General features: G+C 52.5%; 1 protein-coding gene across 1 annotated transcript in view; it reads right to left on the bottom strand.

Annotated features, from left to right (window-relative positions):
• Positions 1–21,024, bottom strand: part of LOC138258720 (Bardet-Biedl syndrome 1 protein-like) — a 235,056-nt gene that overhangs the window by 61,549 nt on the left and 152,483 nt on the right. The window contains exon 4 of the mRNA XM_069206001.1: positions 14,291–14,332. Within this exon, the coding sequence (XP_069062102.1) occupies positions 14,291–14,332 (42 nt within the window). The remainder of the gene's footprint in view (positions 1–14,290; positions 14,333–21,024) is intronic.

Here is a 21,024-nt window from a genome sequence, read left to right as displayed (position 1 = left end):
ATCTCATAGGGGCCCGGACTTCCGTGCTACAGCTAGCAGACCCCCTCCTCTCCCTCCTGTCAGACCCATCATGACTAGGAATACCACTCATCGGCCAGTACTAATCCATGGTCCGGGAACGTACACAACCAGCCGCCCCGGTGACTCCCGGTTGCCCAGGCACAGGGCCCCAGTGTTATAACTGCTCGGAGTGGGGTCATATCGCCAGACATTGCCCCCATAGAAAAGACGCTGAGGAACCCATGGAGATTGGATTGACGAGAGGGAGGGTATTCTGGTCTGGAGGGGAGAAACCAAAATATACCCTGTCCATCATCATCAATGAGGTGGAAAGAACAGCTTTAATAGATTCAAGGTGTAGCCAGAGCGTGATTAGGGGGGATCTAGTATTGCCTGGTCAAGAGGATTCGGAAACCCAGGTCCTAATCGCATGTGTGCATGGCGATCAACTGTATTATCCACTGGCTACCATATGGTTGAAGTGGAGGGATAGGACTGAGACCCTACGGGTGGGGGTGCTTCCCCGATTGGACGAGGATATAATCCTCGGAACCGATTAGGAGGACTTCCCCTCTCTGTTAGATAAAGCAAGGCAAGAACATCTCTTGAGAACCTGGGGGGAGGAGGCACCCAGTGGATCGGAAAAGGAGGAACCCAAAGAAGCCCGGGTTACCCTCAGTAGGAGACAGAAACTGGAGTAGTGACATTATTATGCACAGAAATCCCTACCACGAGACGGACCAGAGGTTGCTAGAAAAGTCTGTACAGTCACGGGAGACTTTCGGCGGAATCAAAACGAGGACCCCGCTTTGAAACACGCATGGCAGCAAGCATTGTCTCCAGAGGAACAAGGGGTATGTCCCAGAGTCCTGATCCATGATAACCTACTGTATAGGAGACCCACCACGAAGGGGGGAAAAGAATTACAGTTGGTTGTACCTAGGAGTCACCGTCAGCAGGTGTTACACCTAGCCCATGGGGATAACGGGAAAGGTCATCTGGGAAGGGAAAAGACAGAGGAAGCAGTGCTCAGACCGTTCTATTGGCCTGGGGTATTCGGGGAAATTCATAAACATTGTGCAGTGTGTCCCAAATGCCAACTGCATAATCCCTCTCCACATAAACCCGTTCCCCTCCAACCCCTTCCTATTATAGACATCCCGTTTTCCAGAGTTGGGATGGGTATTATTGGACCTCTCACACCTTCAGTCCGGGGCTGGCAATATGTCTTAGTATTGGTGGATTGTGCCACCCGGTATCCGGAAGCGATCCCCATACCCAGTATGCACACAAAAGCCATTTCACAGGCAATGATAGAGTTCTTTTCAAGGGTGGGTTTCCCAAAAGAAATATTGACTGACCAAGGGACCCCCTTCATGTCCAGACTAATGACAGAGGTACGCCGATCTCTAGGGGTGAAACAAATCCAGACCTCTGTATATCGGTATATCGCCCACAAACAGACGGGCTAGTAGAGAGGTACAATAGGACCATTAAAACTCTTCTGAAAAAAAGCATATCAGAGGCGGGTAAAGACCGGGAGAAAGAACTACCTCTTGTATTATACGCTATTCGTACCCACGTTCAGACCTCCTTAGAACATAGTCCCTTTGAGATGTTGTTTGGCCGACAGCCCCGTACCCTGCTTGATATGTTAGCCGAACAATGGGAAGACACAGAGGAGAAAATAAAGGACCTCTTAACCTATACACGAGATTTGAGAGAAAATCTTCATACAGTGTGGGAAAAAGCCCACGCTGCTTTACGTGGTGCTCAGACAAAGCAGAAGCAGGTGTATGATGCCAGAAGTGTAGTTCGTAGTTTAACCGTAAGAGACAAGGCGTTGGTCCTACTCCCTAGAACTGAAAACAAACTGTTGGCCCGATGGCAGGGACCATTTGACGTTATTACACCAATTAACCCCACCACATATAAACTGGCCATTCCCCAAGGTAGAGAAAGGGAACAGATATACCATAACAATCACCTTAAAAAATGGTTAGAACCCACCTGTGGGCAGCCCGTCCGTTACATCACCCATGATGTTACCGAAGAAATCCCGTATCCCTCCCTCCCTACCCAAGATCTTTCTGACATGTCCAGACCATGGCTCAATCCCGCTCTCACAGGACCCTGTCATAGGCAACTTGTCCAATTGATAGGTGTAAATCAGGACGTCTTCTCTAAGTGTTCGGGAAGAACCACCCTAGTACAACACCCCATTCGGCTCAAAATAGATAAAGTTTCCCGGCAGAGGCCATATCGCATCCCGGAGGCAAAAAAAGGATTATGGAACAGGAAGTCTAGTCCATGTTAGCAACTGGCATTATTGAGCCATCAGCCAGTCCTTGGTGCTCTCTGGTTGTACTGGTTCCCAAGCCAGACGGAAGTACCAGGTTTTGTGTGGACTAACGTGGGGTCAATAACCTAACCCACTTTAATGCATATCCCGTTCCACGGATTGATGAACTTATTGAGAGATTGGGCCAAGCCAGATACTTATCCACCCTTGATCCCACAAAGGGATATTGGCAAATACCCATGAGAATAGAGGACAAAGAAAAAACAGCCTTTGCCACTCCCTCAGGACTATGGGGGTGATTCTAACCCTGGCAGTCGGTGATAAAGCGGCGGCCAACCCGCCAACAGGCCGGCGGTCAAAAAAATGCAATTCTGACCCTGGCGGGAACCACCAACACAGGCCGCCGCTTTAACACTCCGACCACCACGGCGGAACAAACAAACAGCGCGGCGGTCACCGCCAACAGCCAGGCGGCAGACAATGTACCGCCCACCCTATCACGACCCACCAATCCGCCACCTTTTCCGGGGCGGGAGCACCGCCGATAAAAACACGGCGGAAACAGACATTTTCAATGGAAAACGCTCACCTCGAGACACTCCACGCGGAAGGAGGACAGCATGGAACCCGAATTGAACATCATACCTGCTCTCGTCTACCTGCTCATCTACCACGAGTACGAACTCCGGCGCAGACGTCAACGGTGAGTACTGCACCTACGACACACGGGAGGGGGGAGGACGAAAGGTTACGGGCACACACATATGCGACCCCCCCAATATGTACACACCAATGCAGAGCAACAAGTCACAGTGACACCACCCAAACACCCGTAAAAAATACAATGACATAACCAAATTTGGGATAAATATTTATGTACAAAAAAAGCTCCTGAAAATTATTGTCCAACCGTGAAAAATATTTACAATAAAAAAAAATATATACACATCAGTGTATAACTGAAGTAACAAGTCCTGCACATCCTACGAATTTAACATGTCCGTGGGCCAAAGTTTTGCAAAACAAGGGCAAAGCCCACACAGGAGACCTGAGTCCTTTGGAGAGAACACTGCAGGGGCATCTGATGTAAAAACTACAGGCACCTCAGGGGGAAGGGAAGGGAGGAGCACCACAGCCACATGAGTCCACGACGCCAGATCCACGAGGAGCCACCATGCCCAGTCTCTCAAGTCTCTACAGTGGGTGGGCTGCCCACTGTACCATCCTGGGGAGTGCAAAGCCACAGTCTCTCAAGTCTCTACAGTGGGTGGGCTGCCCACTGTACCATCCTGGGGAGTGCAAAGCCACAGTCTCTCAAGTCTCTACAGTGGGTGGGCTGCCCACTGTACCATCCTGGGGAGTGCAAAGCCACAGTCACTCAAGTCTCTACAGTGGGTGGCTGCCCACTGTACCATCCTGGGGAGTGCAAAGCCACAGTCTCTCAAGTCTCTACAGTGGGTGGGTTGCCCACTGTACCATCCTGGGGAGTGCAAAGCCACAGTCTCTCAAGTCTCTACAGTGGGTGGGCTGCCCACTGTACCATCCTGGGGAGTGCAAAGCCACAGTCCATCAGGTGGATGACAGTCTCCACTGGTCAAGGAGGAGGCATGGTGGGCACAGTGAACCACAAACAGTGCTTGAGACGGCGGTGCCCAGCAGAGCGGTGCTTGACAGGAAGGGCCCAGCGGAGCGGTGCTTGAGATGAAGGGCCCAGCGGAGCGGTGCTTGACATGAAGGGCCCAGCGGAGCGGTGCTTGACAGGAAGGGCCCAGCGGAGCGGTGCTTGACAGGAAGGGCCCAGCGGAGCGGTGCTTGAGATGAAGGGCCCAGCGGAGCGGTGCTTGAGATGAAGGGCCCAGCGGAGCGGTGCTTGAGATGGCGATGCCCAGCGGAGCGGTGCTTGACAGGAAGGGCCCAGCGGAGCGGTGCTTGAGATGAAGGGCCCAGCGGAGCGGTGCTTGAGATGAAGGGCCCAGCGGAGCGGTGCTTGAGATGAAGGGCCCAGCGGAGCAGTGCTTGAGATGAAGGGCCCAGCGGAGCGGTGCTTGAGATGGCGATGCCCAGCGGAGCGGTGCTTGAGATGGCAATGCCCAGCGGAGCGGTGCTTGACAGGAAGGGCCCAGCGGAGCGGTGCTTGAGATGAAGGGCCCAGCAGAGCGGTGCTTGAGATGAAGGGCCCAGCGGAGCGGTGCTTGAGATGGCGATGCCCAGTGGAGCGGTGCTTGAGAAGAAGGGCCCAGCGGAGCGGTGCTTGAGATGAAGGGCCCAGCGGAGCGGTGCTTGACATGAAGGGCCCAGCGGAGCGGTGCTTGAGATGAAGGGCCCAGCGGAGCGGTGCTTGAGATGAAGGGCCCAGCGGAGCGGTGCTTGAGATGAAGGGCCCAGCGGAGCGGTGCTTGAGATGGCGATGCCCAGCGGAGCGGTGCTTGACAGGAAGGGCCCAGCGGAGCGGTGCTTGACATGAAGGGCCCAGCGGAGCGGTGCTTGAGATGAAGGGCCCAGCGGAGCGGTGCTTGAGATGAAGGGCCCAGCGGAGCGGTGCTTGCGATGGCGATGCCCAGCGGAGCGGTGCTTGAGAGGAAGGGCCCAGCGGAGCAGTGCTCTTCTGCACGGCGGGCCCTGTTCAGCGGTACCTGTCTTCACGGCGGGCCCTGTTCGGCGGTACCTGTCTTCACGGCGGGCCCTGTTCAGCGGTACCTGTCTTCACGGCGGGGCCCTGTTCAGCGGTACCTGTCTTCACGGCGGGGCCCTGTTCAGCGGTACCTGTCTTCACGGCGGGGCCCTGTTCAGCGGTACCTGTCTTCACGGCGGGGCCCTGTTCAGCGGTACCTGTCTTCACGGCGGGCCCTGTTCAGCGGTACCTGTCTTCACGGCGGGCCCTGTTCAGCGGTACCTGTCTTCACGGCGGGGCCCTGTTCAGCAGTGCCTATCTTCACGGCGGGCCCTGTTCAGCGGTACCTGTCTTCACGGCGGGGCCCTGTTCAGCGGTACCTGTCTTCACGGAGGGCCCTGTTCAGCGGTGCTCTTCTGCACGGCGGGCCCTGTTCAGCGGTACCTGTCTTCACGGCGGGGCCCTGTTCAGCGGTGCTCTTCTGCACGGCGGGCCCTGTTCAGCGGTACCTGTCTTCACGGCGGGGCCCTGTTCAGCGGTACCTGTCTTCACGGCGGGGCCCTGTTCAGCGGTACCTGTCTTCACGGCGGGGCCCTTTCAGCGGTGCTCTTCTGCACGGCGGGCCCTGTTCAGCGGTACCTGTCTTCACGGCGGGGCCCTGTTCAGCGGTGCTCTTCTGCACGGCGGGGCCCTGTTCAGCGGTACCTGTCTTCACGGCGGGCCCTGTTCAGCGGTACCTGTCTTCACGGCGGGGCCCTGTTCAGCGGTGCTCTTCTGCACGGCGGGCCCTGTTCAGCGGTACCTGTCTTCACGGCGGGACCCTGTTCAGCGGTGCTCTTCTGCACGGCGGGCCCTGTTCAGCGGTACCTGTCTTCACGGCGGGGCCCTGTTCAGCGGTACCTGTCTTCACGGCGGGGCCCTGTTCAGCGGTACCTGTCTTCACGGCGGGGCCCTGTTCAGCGGTACCCATCCAGTCGGTCAAGGGAGCTAGACCTGGGCTGGACTCCCTGCTCAGTCGCCCTCGGACCGTGACGTTTCTGGACCCTTCGGGGACGGAGTCCTGGGCTCTTTAGTGTCCTCCTTCGCTGCTGGGATGTGACATGTGGGGCCCACCTGCTCCGGGCTCCTGCTGCCCTTCCGCTCCTTAGATGGGGCTCTCGGGCCCTTGCCTCCCCTAGATGTTGTGGCTGGTGAAGTGGGCGCACATTGCTCCTTGGGGGCAGCCGTGTCAGTCCTCGCACGGCGGCCCTTGTGTTTGCGGGTCCTCTTGCCGGGGGGGGGGGCTGGAGGTGTCCTTGCTGCTGATCGAAGTGTCACTGCTGGCAAAGGGTGGACTCCAGTACCCATGCACAACAGTGACACTCGAAGCTAGGCTGGTGGTGGCTGTGGTGCTCTTGGGACTCTTTGCAGATGGAGGGGGTAGGTCATCGGAGGGAAAGAGGTTAAGATTAGACAGCAAAAGTTTTTTAGGTCCAAGGTAAAGGGTAGGAGAAGTGGTGATGGGAGTGGAGGAAGAGGATGTGGTTGTAGGAGAGTCAGGTGTGCTGTCATTGGGTGAAGGTGCTGGTGCTGTAGGCTGTTGTGAGGTGGATGGCTGTTGGGTGGGTGTCTGCCTGCGTTTGTGTGTCTTGGAAGAGGGGGTGACAGACACAGTGGGAGAGGACACAGGGGACGTGTAAATGCCAGTGGGGGTGGTGACTGCACGTGTGAGGACTGTAGTGGAGGGTGAGGTGGTGATGGAAGCACTAGCTGATGTTGGGGTGCATGCAGGTGTGAGTGTAGACGTCACAGGGAGGGAGGAGGAAGACGAGGAGGAGGGGGACACAGAGGTGGTAGTGACTGTTGGAGTGTCTGCATCTGTGTGTTGCTTGGGTGAGTGTTTGTGGGATCTGTGGTGCTTGTGTCTGGATGAGCTGCCCTTGGGTGTTGAGGTGTGTGCAGGCTGGTCTGATGGTGTGGATGGGATAGGCTGAGGAACAGGAGACAGAGACAGGCTGGAGGCAGACAGAAGAGGGAGGCTGGAAACAGGGACAATGGCTGCCGTCAGTGCTGAGGCCAGAGCAGTGAACGCTCATTGTTGGGCAGCCTGACCCGAATGAATGCCCTCCAGGTACGCATTGCTCTGTTGCACCTCCCTTTGCACACCCTGGATGGCATTAAAAAGGGTAGTCTGCCCAACAATGAGCGTCCTCACGAGGTCAATGAGCTCCGCACTGAGGGCAGCAGGGGTAACAGAGGCAGGGGCTGAGGTGCCTGGGGCGAAGGAGACGCGCGCCTTCCTGGGCGAACGGGCACGGAGCGAAGACTGAGGGGCTGCTGGGAGGGCGGTGCTGGTGCGCTGGGTGGCGGCTGTACCTGTAGAGGCGGGGGGCACGGATGTTGCCGCCACCGCTGGGGAGCACCCATCCGAGGATGTGTCTGTGTCGCTTGTCTCACCACCGGTCCCCGTTGTGGTGCTCCCCTCGCCCTCTGGGTCACTGGTGCCCTCGGTGTCTGTTCCTGGGCCCACCGGGGCCTTGTGACCTGCAGCTCCCTCGTGCTCCGATGCCAGATCTCCTCCGCCTGATGATGCTAATGCACACATGCACAAGAAGATGAAGAAAAAGGGTGGGGGGAGAAAAAAGAAGACCAGGTTGAGTGCATGCAATGTCAACACCGTTGGCGGAGAGGACAGACACAGGAGCCTCATGCACTAAGCCGCGCATTCGGGGTACACTACTCAGTACTACTGACTAGGACAACAGGTCAAGAGACGTCAAACGCGCACATGGGTGATGCTGGACCATCAATGGCTGTACTTGTCAGCCTACAGAGGTGGGGGCCGGGGGCACAGGGCCATGCCTAAGGGAGAGGACTACACTACAGAAAGCGCCCTGGCCTAATGTCACCCACAGCCCTCCTCCCCCACCCAGACGCCTCCACTGCGCATAAAGATAGGAGAATGTGCTGATACTCACCCCCTTGTGTCTGCTGTGATGTCTTCAAGCGCCCATCCAAATCAGGGTAGGCCACCGCCAGGATCCGGGACATCAGGGCGGGTCATGGTGCGACTGGCACCCCTCCTAGGTTGGGAGGCCATCCCCAGCAGTGATTCTGCGGTCTTCCTTGTTCCGCGGCGGATGTCCTCCCACCTCTTGCGGCAGTGGGTGCCCCGTCTGTTGTGGACCCCCAAGTTCCGGACTTCCTTCGCGATGGCACGCCAAATATCGATTTTCTGGTGGGCGCTCACCTGTTTGACATGTACAGGGTGGGAAAGAGAAAACGTCACATTTCTGCATGTTTGGAGTACATGCCCCCCCCTCCCCAACCTTGCCATGTGTCCCATTCTCTCATCTGTCGTGCGTTGCACTCCTCATTTCCTCCCCACCCCACCAACTTACATCCCCCCCACTCCACACAGGCATAACCCATTCAATGTGCACTCAGTGTACTCACCTGTTGGTCTGGAGGACCGTAGAGTAGCGCATACTGGGGGAGGACCCCATCGACAAGTTTGTCCAACTCTTCAGACGTGAAGGCAGGGGCCCTTTCCCCAGTCGCAGCAGCCATTGTCACTTCCAGACCGAGTTCACAGCAGCACTTGCAGTATAGGTCCTCTCCTGTGGATGATCAGGTCTCGAGTGATTAAGCAGATAGGAAATGGCGGTCACGCCCGCGGCGGTGCGTACCGCGGCGGTGCGTACCGCGACCGCCGGCGCACATCGTCATTGGCTCCTGAATCCCATAGGCTTCAATGTTAACCAATGCGTCTTCGCACAGCGGTCTTCGACCGCCTACCGCCACGGTGTGCCCCGCCAGCGCAGTGACCTCACATCCCATTGTCCCACTTCACAGGTCAGGCAGCCGCCATTTCAAGGGCCCACATGGCTTAATTTCTAATGCGTCACACAGGGCTAGGCCTTGCTTTGGCACACATACAAACATAGCAACCCATACATTTACCTGTACTGTGCAAGCTGTGTTGTACCTACCTGTGAGTGGATTGACTCTGTACTCCATATTGTCCTTCCTAGGCACCGTCCGCTGGGACTTGCGATGAGAAGGAGGAATCCTCGCGTGTACCGGCCGCTGGTGGACCTGTCGACAATGGAAGAACGCCATATAATACTACGATACCGACTTGACCGAGCCACCATCCATGAACTGTGTGCCCAGCTGGAGCCAGCCCTGATGTCCCCCATCCGCCAACCCACAGGAATTCCCCCTCTGGTGCAGGTTCTGTCTGTCCTCCATTTTTTTGCAAGTGGCTCATTCCAGACAACAGTGGCCATGTCATCTGGAATGTCTCAGCCTATGTTTTCCAAGATCTTGTCCAGAGTGTTGTCTGCCCTGATGAAACTCATGCGGAGCTACATCATTTTCCCAGAGGAGGGTGATTTGCCTACAGTGAAAGCTGATTTCTATGCCCTTGGACACATCCCCAACATCATTGGTGCAATTGATGGGACCCATGTGGCTTTAGTCCCCCCAAATGACGATGAACAGGTGTACAGGAACAGGAAGAATTATCATTCTATGAATGTGCAGGTGGTCTGTTTGGCTGACCAGTACATCTCCCATGTAAATGCCAAGTTCCCTGGGTCAGTGCATGACGCGTATGTTATGCGAAATAGCAGCATTCCTTATGTGATGGAACAGCTACAGAGACAGCGTGTGTGGCTAATAGGTGACTCTGGTTACCCCACCCTGCCGTGGCTATTGACCCCAGTGAGGAATCCCAGGACCAGGGCAGAGGAACGGTACAATGAGGCCCATGGGCGTACTAGGAGGGTGTTTGAGCGAACCTTTGGCCTCCTGAAGGCCAGATTTAGGTGCCTGCATATGACTGGTGGATCCCTAATGTACTCACCAAAGAAGGTGTGCCATATCATCGTGGCGTGCTGTATGCTTCACAACCTGGCTTTGCGACGCCAGGTGCCTTTCCTGCAGGAGGATGGTCCAGATGGTGGTGTTGTAGAAGCCGTGGAGCCTGTGGAGAGTGAAGAGGAGGAAGACGAAGAGGACGACACAGACAATAGGGACAGAGTGATACAACAGTATTTCCAGTAGCCCACAGGTAAGAATCACCCACGCCATTTCACAATTGCTAATAGCCTCCTGCATCTGTACTTTCTGTATTTCCCCCCAGTTCTTTTTAACTAATTTTTGGTTTTCCCTTCCCTTCTCAGTGCTGTATGACTCAGTGCGTGACTTCTGCTTGGTTTGCCCATGAACTACATCTTATTGACATTGGTATGTTGTCATCACTAATTGACAGATCAGATATTGAACAGTAATGTGTAATACATTTGTTAATAATACAGCATGACTCCAAACTGATTTGTGTGCAATATGTGATTTATTTACAGTGCTAGATATTGGTACATGTGATTATAAGGGTGATGGGTGGGGGTGGAGTAATGTCCATGGCAGAGTCCAGTTCTCAGTCTCACAGGTGCATTGTCCTTTTGCCTGTGGAAGGATGGAGCAGAGGCAGTTCATGGTTGGACAGGGTGGCAATGTGGGACAGTGGGAAGACTTCAGGGGGTATGTCCTGCTGGCGGGGGTCTTGACATCCTACTCTGTCGTTTTTTTGGATCTCAGGCTCCTCTTACGGGGTGGTTGTTCTTCAGCAGGAGGTGGGGTTCTGGTGGGCTGTCGTGGTGTTGGGGCCTCCTGTCCACTAGCGCCGGTGGAGGTGGTAGGCTGTTCCTGGTCCGGGCTAGTGACAGGGGCCCTGTGTGGTGCCACATGGTCCCGCAACGTGTCTTCGATCCTGTTGATGGCCAGGACTATGGTCCCCATTGCGGTCCCGATGTTTCTCAGCTCGTCCCTGAACCCCATGTAGCGTTCCTCCTGCTGTGCCTGGATCTCAGTGAACCTGGCCAGTACCGTCGCCATCGTCTCTTGGGAGTGGTGGTAGGCCCCCATGATGGTGGTCAGGGCCTCGTGGAGAGTGGGTTCCCTGGGCCTGCCCCCCCCTGTCGCACAGCAGCCCTCCCAGTTCCCCTGTTTCCCTGGGCCTCTGTCCCCTGGACGGTGTGCCCACTACCACTGCCCCCAGGTCCCTGTTGTTGTTGGGGTGTTGGGTTAGCCTGGGTGCCCTGTAGTGGCAGACACACCGCTGATTGACCTGTCCTAGAGACAGAGGCATGGGCCCGCTGGGTGGGAGCTGTGCTGGTGTTGGCAGAGGGGGTCGGGTCTGGTGTGGCCTGTGGCTGCCTGAGGGGAACCGACTGCCCAGAGGTCCCCGATGGTCCGGGCTGGTCATCAGGTTCAGTGTCGACAGAGCTGCTGTCCTCACTGTGGGCCTGTTCCGGGGGTGGGATGGACATTTCTGGACCCTCCTGAGCGGTGTGTTGGCGTTCGGGTCCTGCATGGGGTAAGAGAGTTTGGTTATTGTTTCTGTGTGTGCAATAGCGTGCGTGTTATGGGTGCCCTTGTCCCCCAGTGCAGGCATTCCCTTGAGGGAGGTGTTGTGAAGGTAGTTAGTGGGGGGGGGATGGGTAAGTGCAGTGGTCATGCTTAGGTGATGGGTGTCCATGGTTTGTGTTGGCATGCAGGGGTTGGTGTTGGGATGGGTGGGTTGTGCTGGTGAGACATTGTCAGGGAGGATGTGTGCTGGGGGGTTGGGGGTGAGGGTGGGGGTGTGGGTTGGCATGCTGGTGGGGTGGGGGGGATATAGTAGTTGAGATTGGACTTACCAGAGTCCATTCCTCCGGCTACTCCAGCGAGGCCCTGAGGATGCAGGATGTTCAAGACCTCTTGCTCCCATGATGTAAATTCGGGAGGGGTGGGTGGGGGTCCGCCGCCAGTCTTCTGGACCGCGATGTTGTGCCTGGAGACCATCGAGCGGACCTTCCCCCGTAGGTCGTTCCATCGTTTGCGGATGTCCTCCCTATTTCTGGGATGCTGTCCCACCGCGTTGACCCTGTCCACGATCCGCTGCCATAGCTCCGCCTTCCTGGCTATACTGGTGTGCTGCACCTGTGAGACGAAGAGCTGGGGTTCCACTCTTAGGATTTCCTCCACCATGACCCGGAGTTCTTGGTCCGAAAAGCGTGGGTGCCTTTGGGGTGCCATGGGGTGGTGTGGGTGAGGTGTGGGGTGGTGTATGTGATGATGAGTATGTTGGTGTGTGGTGCTTTGTGCTACTATGTGGTGTGTGTGATGGTGTAGTGTGCCTCAGTGTGTATTGCTATATATTGTTTGCTGTGTCTCTCTCTCCTACGTCAAAATTTGGGTTGTAGGGGTTTGTGGGTGATGTGGGTGTGTGTTTTATAGTTGGTTGATTGTGTGGGAGTGGTGTGTGTATGTGTATCAGGTGTGTGTATTTCGAATTGTCCAATGTGGCTGTGTTTTGGTGCTGTGTGTGTATTTTGACCGCGGCGGTGTGTAGCGCCAATGGAATACCGCGTTTGAAAGACCGCCGCGTGGATTCGTGGGTCAGAATGGCATGGGCGTATTTCTGTTGGCGTGACGGTGGAGGTTTGGTCATCTCCAGTTTATCGCTGCCCGCTGATGTGGCGGGCTGCAGTGGAGGTCGGATTTTTGGAGGTTTAGCCGTTGTGGGTCAGAATGACCGTGGCGGCTTACCGCGGGCACGGCGGTGTTATGGCGGTCTTCTGACCGGCGGTAAGCGCCTTTTACAGCCGAGGTCAGAATGACCCCCTATATCACTTCACGGTCCCCCCCTTTGGGCTCTACAGGGCCCCTGCCACCATCCAAAGACTCATGGATAAAATCTTACGGCCATATAGTCAATACGCAGCGGAATATCTTGATGATATTGTTATACATAGCAAAACATGGGGTGATCACATGTCCCATTTAGACGATGTTATGCGGGCCCTAAGGGAAGCCCAGCTAACTACAAATCCAGAGAAATGTCGATTAGGCCAAACCAGTATCAAATACTTGGATTACATAGTGGGGGGAGGTCAGATTAGCCCGTAGGTGGAGAAAATAGAAGCCATCAAGAATATGACATTCCCAAAGAAAAAGAAAGACATTAGGGCCTTCCTGGGATTAATAGGCTATTATAGACGGTTTATTCCCCAATTCTCCACTATGGCGGAACCCCTTACTAACCTGTTACAGAAATCGTGTCCTAATACCCTATTCCCTCCTATGTTGTCTGAGCTACACAGCTTTGACAGACTAAAGGCTGCACTCACTTCAGGGCCAGTGTTATGTTGCCCGGACTTCCATAAGCCTTTTGTTTTACTGACCGATGCCTCCAATGTGGGACTTGGGGCTGTAGTGTCCCACCTACAGGATGATGGAACACCACATCCCATACTATATATCAGCAGGAAACTCCTCCCAAGGAAAAAACATTATCTCGCTATAGAAAAGGAATGTTTGGCAATAAAATGGGCTATAGAATCTCTCAGATATTATCTGTCTGGAAGGACCTTTACCCTGGTTACCGATCACGCTCCTCTTACCTGGCTCGCTCATAATAAGGACACAAATTCCCGTTTTCTGAACTGGTTCCTTTCCTTACAGCCTTTTTCCTTTCAGATTCAACATCTCCCGGGCAAACAAATGGTGACTGCCGATTTCCTCTCCCATTATCCTGTTTCCAAGCATCCAGACCGGCTGCTCTCTAAGGGGAGTGTATGTGACGGGCTAGATGTGGATCGCCCACACATCGAACTGACTGGTGCTGGCGCTGCCTGCGCTGTTCCAGACCTCCCCGGCTTCCCTTCCCGTGATTGGCTGACGGGACCTTCGGCGCGGGAAGCCGGGAGGTCAAAAGACCCAGTAGCAGAACGAGAAGGGATCGGAGGAGACGGAAAGAAAGGCAGAGGCGGAGACGGAACCGGAGTTGGAGGAGAAGAAAGCGAGGACGACGTGGAGGAGGACAAAGAAGGTTGGAGATGCGAGAGGCGCCTGGAGACAGAAGAGCGGTGTTCATCCTAGCGACAGGACCAGACACCACAGACGGGACCCCTACCGGCAGGAATCTGGGAAGACGGAACACTGCACCCCGCTACGCTTCCAGAGAAGCGTGGCAGTTCCAGGTGTGTGAGGGCCCTGCCCTGAGGATGCGGTAGGGCAAAGAGAAGGGGGGGGGGAGCACTATTGCATGAAATCACTGAAACATCGAGCACAAAGCATAGAGGCAGCACCAAGGCACCGCACACAGAGAATCACCAGCCAAGTAGGCTAATAGGAGACTACTAGATTGGTACAATTCGTTAAAAAGGAAGAAAAGGGAAAAGGATAGATCTAGGAAGAATCCCAGTCGAAGGATATAGAACAGAGTTATAGAAAACAAATACAAAGAAGAAAAGATACCAAAGTAGAGAGGAACCAAAAGAAGGAAAGTCAAGAAAGGAGACAGAAAAGGGAATAACAAAACCCCAGAGTATTTTAAATAAATCACTTACCTCTGTTCCTCTCTTTCTCTCCACATACGCTTCCCGGGGAACCTGTGATACGAGGAGACAAAGGAGAAGTGTGAAGAACATAATACGATACCTAAAACATCCATAACAAGCCAGAAGAAAGAAACACAAAAGAAGAAAGACCTAAAACTAGCCTGGCTCTAACCCACAATATCTAAAATAAATACATAGTGTGATTACTACGCGCCAATACGGTTACAGACTGGTTAGAGTTACTTTGGGCGACCAACTCCGACATGTAGCTAGAGAAGGGGACCAGCAACATCCTCTGGAATGGTAACTTCAGCAAGAATGAGTCCTCAGTCAGTTCCAGGCACTTTTCCTCCTTTGGTGTAGGTTTCTATGGAAGTGATCCTCATGCAAGGGATCCAGGATGCTGAAGTTGTTCAAGGAGGCTGTGGGTGCAATACAGCCAACAGGGTTTTCCTGCGGCTACTACTGGTCCATGGAGGAAGTGAGGCGGTCCTGACCATGTGGTTGATGTCCCTCTGAGTTCTCTTTCTTGGTCCTGGTAGACGTCCAGTCGCCCGGTGCCACAGTCACTACCAAATCTTTGCCTGGGTGATAACTCATCTTTTTTGACAGTAAACTGCACTCAAATGATTCTCTGAGGTCCAGGGGACTTGGGTGCAACTTTGAGCATCAGGTCCTCATCTCTGGTTGGCAGGGGAGTGAAGATTCTGGGCTATCAACTTGCCCCTGCAGGCTTCTTCAAAGGAAGTTGCCCTGTGCTGCAAACAGGTCAGCCAACTGCACCTTGAAGTCTCTTGCTTCAGCTGGGCTCCAAAGATGATTTCTCCATGAGCAGGACACTGCAGACACAGTTCCTTCTGCTTTGCTAGCCACCAGGTTCAGCAGGTGCAGTCCAAGCTAGTGCACCCACCCTTTGCTGGGTCCTTGGTGCAGCAGGGCAGTCCAGATCTGAGTTTGGGGCACCAGGGGTGCCCTTTTATGTTCAGAAAATGCACCAGCTGAGGGGTCAGCATGTAGCTCTGTAATTGGCAAAGGGGCGGCCAAGTCTTTCCACAGTAAAAACCACAGTTTTTTGTTTTACTGACATATCACACAAAATACATGTTCTGCCCTTGAAATATGCTGCACCCTTACTTAGGGCTCGGTAGGTCTGCCATATGTGTGGCTTACACATATTGCTGAGGAAGGTTTGGCTTTGCCATTGCTTTAAATTGAGGTAGTAGCTTAAAACTGCTCTTCCAGTCTGCAATGGTGGACAGTGAGACTCATTTTACCTGTGTCACACTCAGAGTGGCACAACCGGTGTTGAGATCTCTGTGGTGACTAACTCCTATGCCCTGGGTAACATATACTAAAGATTTATCGGTAAATTAGCCTAAGCCAAAGGGGCGTGACCAATGTAACAGTCACGTTTTAGGGCTGGGGCACTAGCACCGAGGACTGGTTAGCAGGCCTCAGTGCACTCTGAGTAGAAAAACCAACAACATCAGTCCAAAAACGTGGGGGTAAACATACAAAAAGAAGTATTTCCTTACAGTTATGGTTAAAGTATTTACAGGGCTGGCTTTAGGGCGGTGCGGCTGCACCAGGTGCTGACCTGGACTGGGAGGTGCTGATCTTAGGGGGGTGCTGTTGTTAGCAATGACTTACGAAACTTACGTTTTAAAAGCACCTGCTAAAAAGTTCCTGGTGCATCCAACCTTCAGGAAACAATTAAAATATCAAGAAACCTCTTGTGATTAATGTTCCTACTAGGAAGAGAGATGGGAGGTTTGTCTAGTGGCAGTTTTGACTCACCATAGAGAAGCGTGGAGGGTTAATATGCCTGTTTTAAAGAACAGAACTATATTTTATGTGGATTAGTAAAGCCAGCCTTTACCAGCATTTAAAAAACAAAAAAAGTATGTGAAAGAGGGGCTATGGAGAGATGAGGGGCACATTTGCCGGGTGGTAGTAAATTAATCCGAGTAGGTGGTCATGGGGTCGGGGGCACCAAAAAAGACGGTCACACAGAGCAACATCAGCGCTAAAGCCAGGTCTGAGTATTTATATATTGTACAATTATTAAATAAATGTGAGTCACACCATTTAGTGATACGGTGCATTCAGCAAATCTATGGAAGGCTAACTGGGCTTTCCTTCATCTCTACAGCCCCAGTTATGACCCCTTGGAAATACTTCCAAAAGGCTTATGGGCTATCTCTGCAGTCCCTACCAAGAAAGATCAGGTCCTCTATGATATACTAATTCATAGTTAGTATTATTCTTTAACAGCCTATGCTACATCAATGAATGCTACTCAAACATGGGTAGATGAAAATGAGATTTCACGTTCTTACATGCTATGGAGCGCATGTCATGTAATCCTCTCTCACAACATCTGGTTGGCCACAAGATCTCTTATTCTATTAGCATATGATCTCATTGTAAAACAAAATATCTGACTCTAGGAGAATATCCAGCAATCAGTACACAATCATGGAAATCTGTACACTAACTGTCCCATCCACACAGGGCCAACATATCAATGCAATGTATGTCTTTCAAAACCCTGTTTTAGACCAGCCAGCTTGTCATAAAATGTTAGAACTTGAAGTATCATAGAACAATCAGATTATTCAGAATCTAGCAAGAGAGCCGGGTAGAAATGATTTAGTGAGCTCTGGTTTACCCCCACCAACTTAAGAAAGTCATTGAGGTAGCACAAAAAGTGCAATACGTATTTGCATATGGTTGGTCCCTGTCTGCAATCGCACAGATGTGTTAAAATGCAACAGAATGAAATGTGTCACAGATTAATAATCAGTGGCTAAGATTCAAGCCTACCATTTATCACTTTTTGTATTCTACGAGTTCACAGAGAACACCACATAGCGGGTGTCATTTGCACATACAGGTACCCAAACATAAGCATGGATAAGTTACTTACCTGTAAATCCTAGTTCTCTTCCAGGGGTCTCCTCATCAAAGTCATAAACACTGAATATTCCCGCCCACATGCAGGGACCCCGGAGCACATATAAACACACATGTATATGTATCAAATGTATATAAAAAATAATCATTCTCATAGAGAATATGAGTTCAAATATATTATATACATGTGTAAGCAATAATGCAGTCTATGGTGAGAAAACAGGCTAAAAATGCTTTATTGTTGTGATTTTTTAAATTAATTAAACTCTTCAATTATAGGAAAAAACCTTTCTGCACTCAAAGTAGAATGCATAGAACGTTTAAACAGATCACTATAAAAGAAAAAAGTATGTTGAAAATAAAGGAGCATTATTAGCCAATAGGCTGTATGCAGGTTAACACAGCAGAACTAAAAAAACTGGCACTGTGCCTTTAAGGCCTTGAGCACCTCCAGTATCCCACCATGCCTCAGGGGTGAATGTGAGGTGACAGTTGGTTCACAGTTAGGTCAGTACCTTTTTTACTGTGCTAAGAAGAGATAGATTAGACAAATGAGTACTGCTGTAACTCTAAAATCACGTCCGGGGAGTAGGGTGGGTTTGTTTATGACTTTGATGAGGATTCCCCTAGAAGAGAACTAGAATTTACAGGTAAGTAACTTATCCTTCTCTTCCAGGGGATCCTCATCAATAGTCAAACATTGAATAGATTAGCAAGCCCATCCCATACCCCTGCGGACGGAGAGATAGAAGCACAAGCAGTCTATTTCTCTTAGTTAAATACATTTCTTAATGAAGCCTGACCCACTTGAGTGTCTGTTTTAGCATCTGAATCCAGACAGTAATGTCTTGTGAAGGTATGCACCGATCTCCACGTTGCAGCCTTGCAAATTTTGGAGATGGGTACATGCCTAAGAAGTGCTATTGTCACTGCCTTGCCTCTTGTAGAAAGAGCTTTAGGCTTGGCAACCAATTGTATGTTAGCCAACTGGAATGCAGTCACAATACATGAAACTATCCATCTGGAAATCATTTGTTTTGATGCCGCCCGGCATGTTCCCATGGGTCCGTAGTTTACAAACAAGCGATCAAATTGTCTGATGCACTTAGTCTTATCAAGGTAAAATTTTGGCATCCTTTTCAAGTCCAGGGAGTGCAATGTTCTCTCTGACGGAGTAGTCGGTTTGGGAAAGAAAGTTGGAAGCGATATGGTTTGATTAATATGGAAGTCCGAAACCACCTTAGGTAAAAACCCCGGGTGGGTCCGTAGAATTACTCTGTTATCGTGAAAAACTGAATAGAGTTCTTTTGAACAGAGAGCCTGAATTTCGCTGACCCTTCTAGCCGAAGTAATGGCAACACAGAAAAGCTGTCTTCCATGTAAGGTGTTGCAAAGAAGCTTTGTGAATGGGCTCAAAGGGAGCGGCCATAAGTCTAGACAAGACCACATTCAATTCCCATGAGGTGAAGGTGGACGAATTGGGGGAAAAACGTTTTTGAAACCCTCTAAAAAAATCCTTAAACACCGGCATGGTAAAGAATGACTTTTGTGAGGTTGATTTACAATAAGCCGTAATGGCAGACAAATGTACCTTAGCCCGTTCTGTGCCCAGGACGTAATGGTTACGTCCTGAGGCACAGTGCTGCTGTGCCCAGGACGTAACCATTATGTCCTGTGCACAGAGCCCAGAGGGAGCACTAGCTCTCCCTCTGTGGGGTTCCCCCACCCCCACCCCCCAAATCAGGGATGGAAGGGGAAGCCCTTCCCCTTCCACCCCGACCCCCCCAACCCCTCCTGTGACATCAGCGCGCGAGCGCAGGCTGATTAGGCACAGGGTCTCCCCCATCGCGCTGGAAGCTCTGCTTCCAGCGCGATTGAAAGAGAAATGCAAAGCATTTCTCTTTCAATCCCATGGGGGAGGCCCCGAGGGGCTTCAAAGGGAAATAAATGTATTTCCTTCCCTTTGAAGTCTCTCACAGGGTTTGAAAAGCCGGATTGCTTGCAATCCGGCTTTTGAAACCCCACTAGACACCAGGGATTTTTTTTTTTTTACTGAAACTGTCAAAAGGGAGCGTCCGCTTGGGCAAGGGTCGCTCCCAGGGGGGGGCATTTTTTTGGGAAGGCCTTTTCTGCCCCCCCTGGGGGGTAGATCAGCCTATTTTGATTAGGCTGATCTGCCCCCAAGGGGGGCAGAAACCACTAGGCACCAGGGATTTTTTGTTTTTTTTTGTTTTACAGATGGGGAGCGACCCCTTTGACAAGGGTCGCTCCCAGGGGGGGGGCATTTTGTTTGGGAAGGCCTTTTCTGCCCCCCCTGGGGGCAGATGGGCGTATTATTAGGCCGATTTGCCCCCAGGGGGGGCAGAAACCTCTAGGCACCCGGGATCATTTTTTTTTTTCTTTTTGTTATGTTTTCTTTTTTTTTTTTTGGGTGGGGAGCGACCCCTTAGGCAAGGGTCGCTCCCCCAGGGGGCAAATTATATGTAGACCATTTCTGCCCCCCTTGGGGGCAGATTGGCCTATTTTGATGAGGCCAATCTGCCCCCAAGGGGGGCAGAAACCATTAGAAACCAGGGAGGTTTTTTTTTTGCGTGAATTTCACGCAAGGGGAGCGACCCCTTAGGCAAGGGTCGCTCCCTAGGGGGGGAATTATTTTAGGCCATTTCTGCCCCCCTGGGGGGTAGATCAGCCTATTTTGATCAGGCTGATCTGCCCCCAAGGGGGGCAGAAACCACTAGGCACCAGGGATTTTTTGTTTTTTTTTGTTTTACAGATGGGGAGCGACCCCTTCGACAAGGGTCTCTCCCCTGGAGGGGCAAATTGTATTTAGGCCATTTCTGCCCGTTTTGGGGGCAGATCAGCCGATTTTAGGTCAATCTGCCCCCAAGGGGGGCAGTAACCACTAGGCACCAGGGATCTTTTTTTTTGCGCCGTCACGCAAGAGGAGCGACCTTGTAGGCAAGGGTCGCTCACCGGAAGGGGTGGGGGGGCAAATTTATTTTAGGCCATTTCTGCCCCCCCTGGGGCAGATCGGCCTATTGGTATTAGGCCGATCTGCCCGTGGGGGGCAGAAATCTCTAGGCGCCAGGGCAAATAGATTTTTGTGTTTTTTTTTGTTTGTTTGTTTTTTTTAGAGATGGGGAGCGACCCATCAGCCAAGGGTCGCTCCCCTGGGGGGCACATTGTATTTAGACCATTTCTGCCCCCCTTGGGGACAGATTGGCCGATTGTAGGTCCCCAAGGGGGGCAGATACCACTAGGCACCAGGGATCTTTTTTTGTGCCGTCACGCAAGGGGAGCGACCTTGTAGGCAAGTGTCGCTCCCCAGGGAGGGAGTGGGGGGGGGCAAATTTATTTTAGGCCATTTCTGCCCCCCTAGGGGCAGATCGGCCTATTGGTATTAGGCCGATCTGCCCCCGGGGGGGGCAGAAACCTCTAGGGGCTAGGGCAAATAGTTTTTTTGTGTTTTTTCTTTGTTTGTTTGTTTTTTCAGAGATGGGGAGCGACCCATCAGGCAAGGGTCGCTCCCCTGGGGGGCAAATTGTATTTAGACCATTTCTGCCCCCCTTGGGGGCAGATTGGCCGATTGTAGGTCAATCTGCCCCCAAGGGGGGCAGAAACCACTAGGCACCAGAGGGGGGTGGGGGGGGTGCAAATTTATTTTAGGCCATTTCTGCCCCCCTGGGGGCAGATCGGCCTATTGGAATAAGGCCGATCTGCCCCCAGTGGGGGCAGAAACCTCTAGGCGCCAGGGCAAATAGTTTTGTGGCTCCTCTCAGATTCCAGAACTTTCTGCCACAGAAATGTGAGGAACATGTGTTTTTTTA

This window comes from Pleurodeles waltl, chromosome 9 (genome assembly GCF_031143425.1).
Source record: "Pleurodeles waltl isolate 20211129_DDA chromosome 9, aPleWal1.hap1.20221129, whole genome shotgun sequence".
NCBI classification, from domain to species: Eukaryota; Metazoa; Chordata; class Amphibia; order Caudata; family Salamandridae; genus Pleurodeles; species Pleurodeles waltl.
This window is presented reverse-complemented; position numbering and strand designations above follow the sequence as displayed.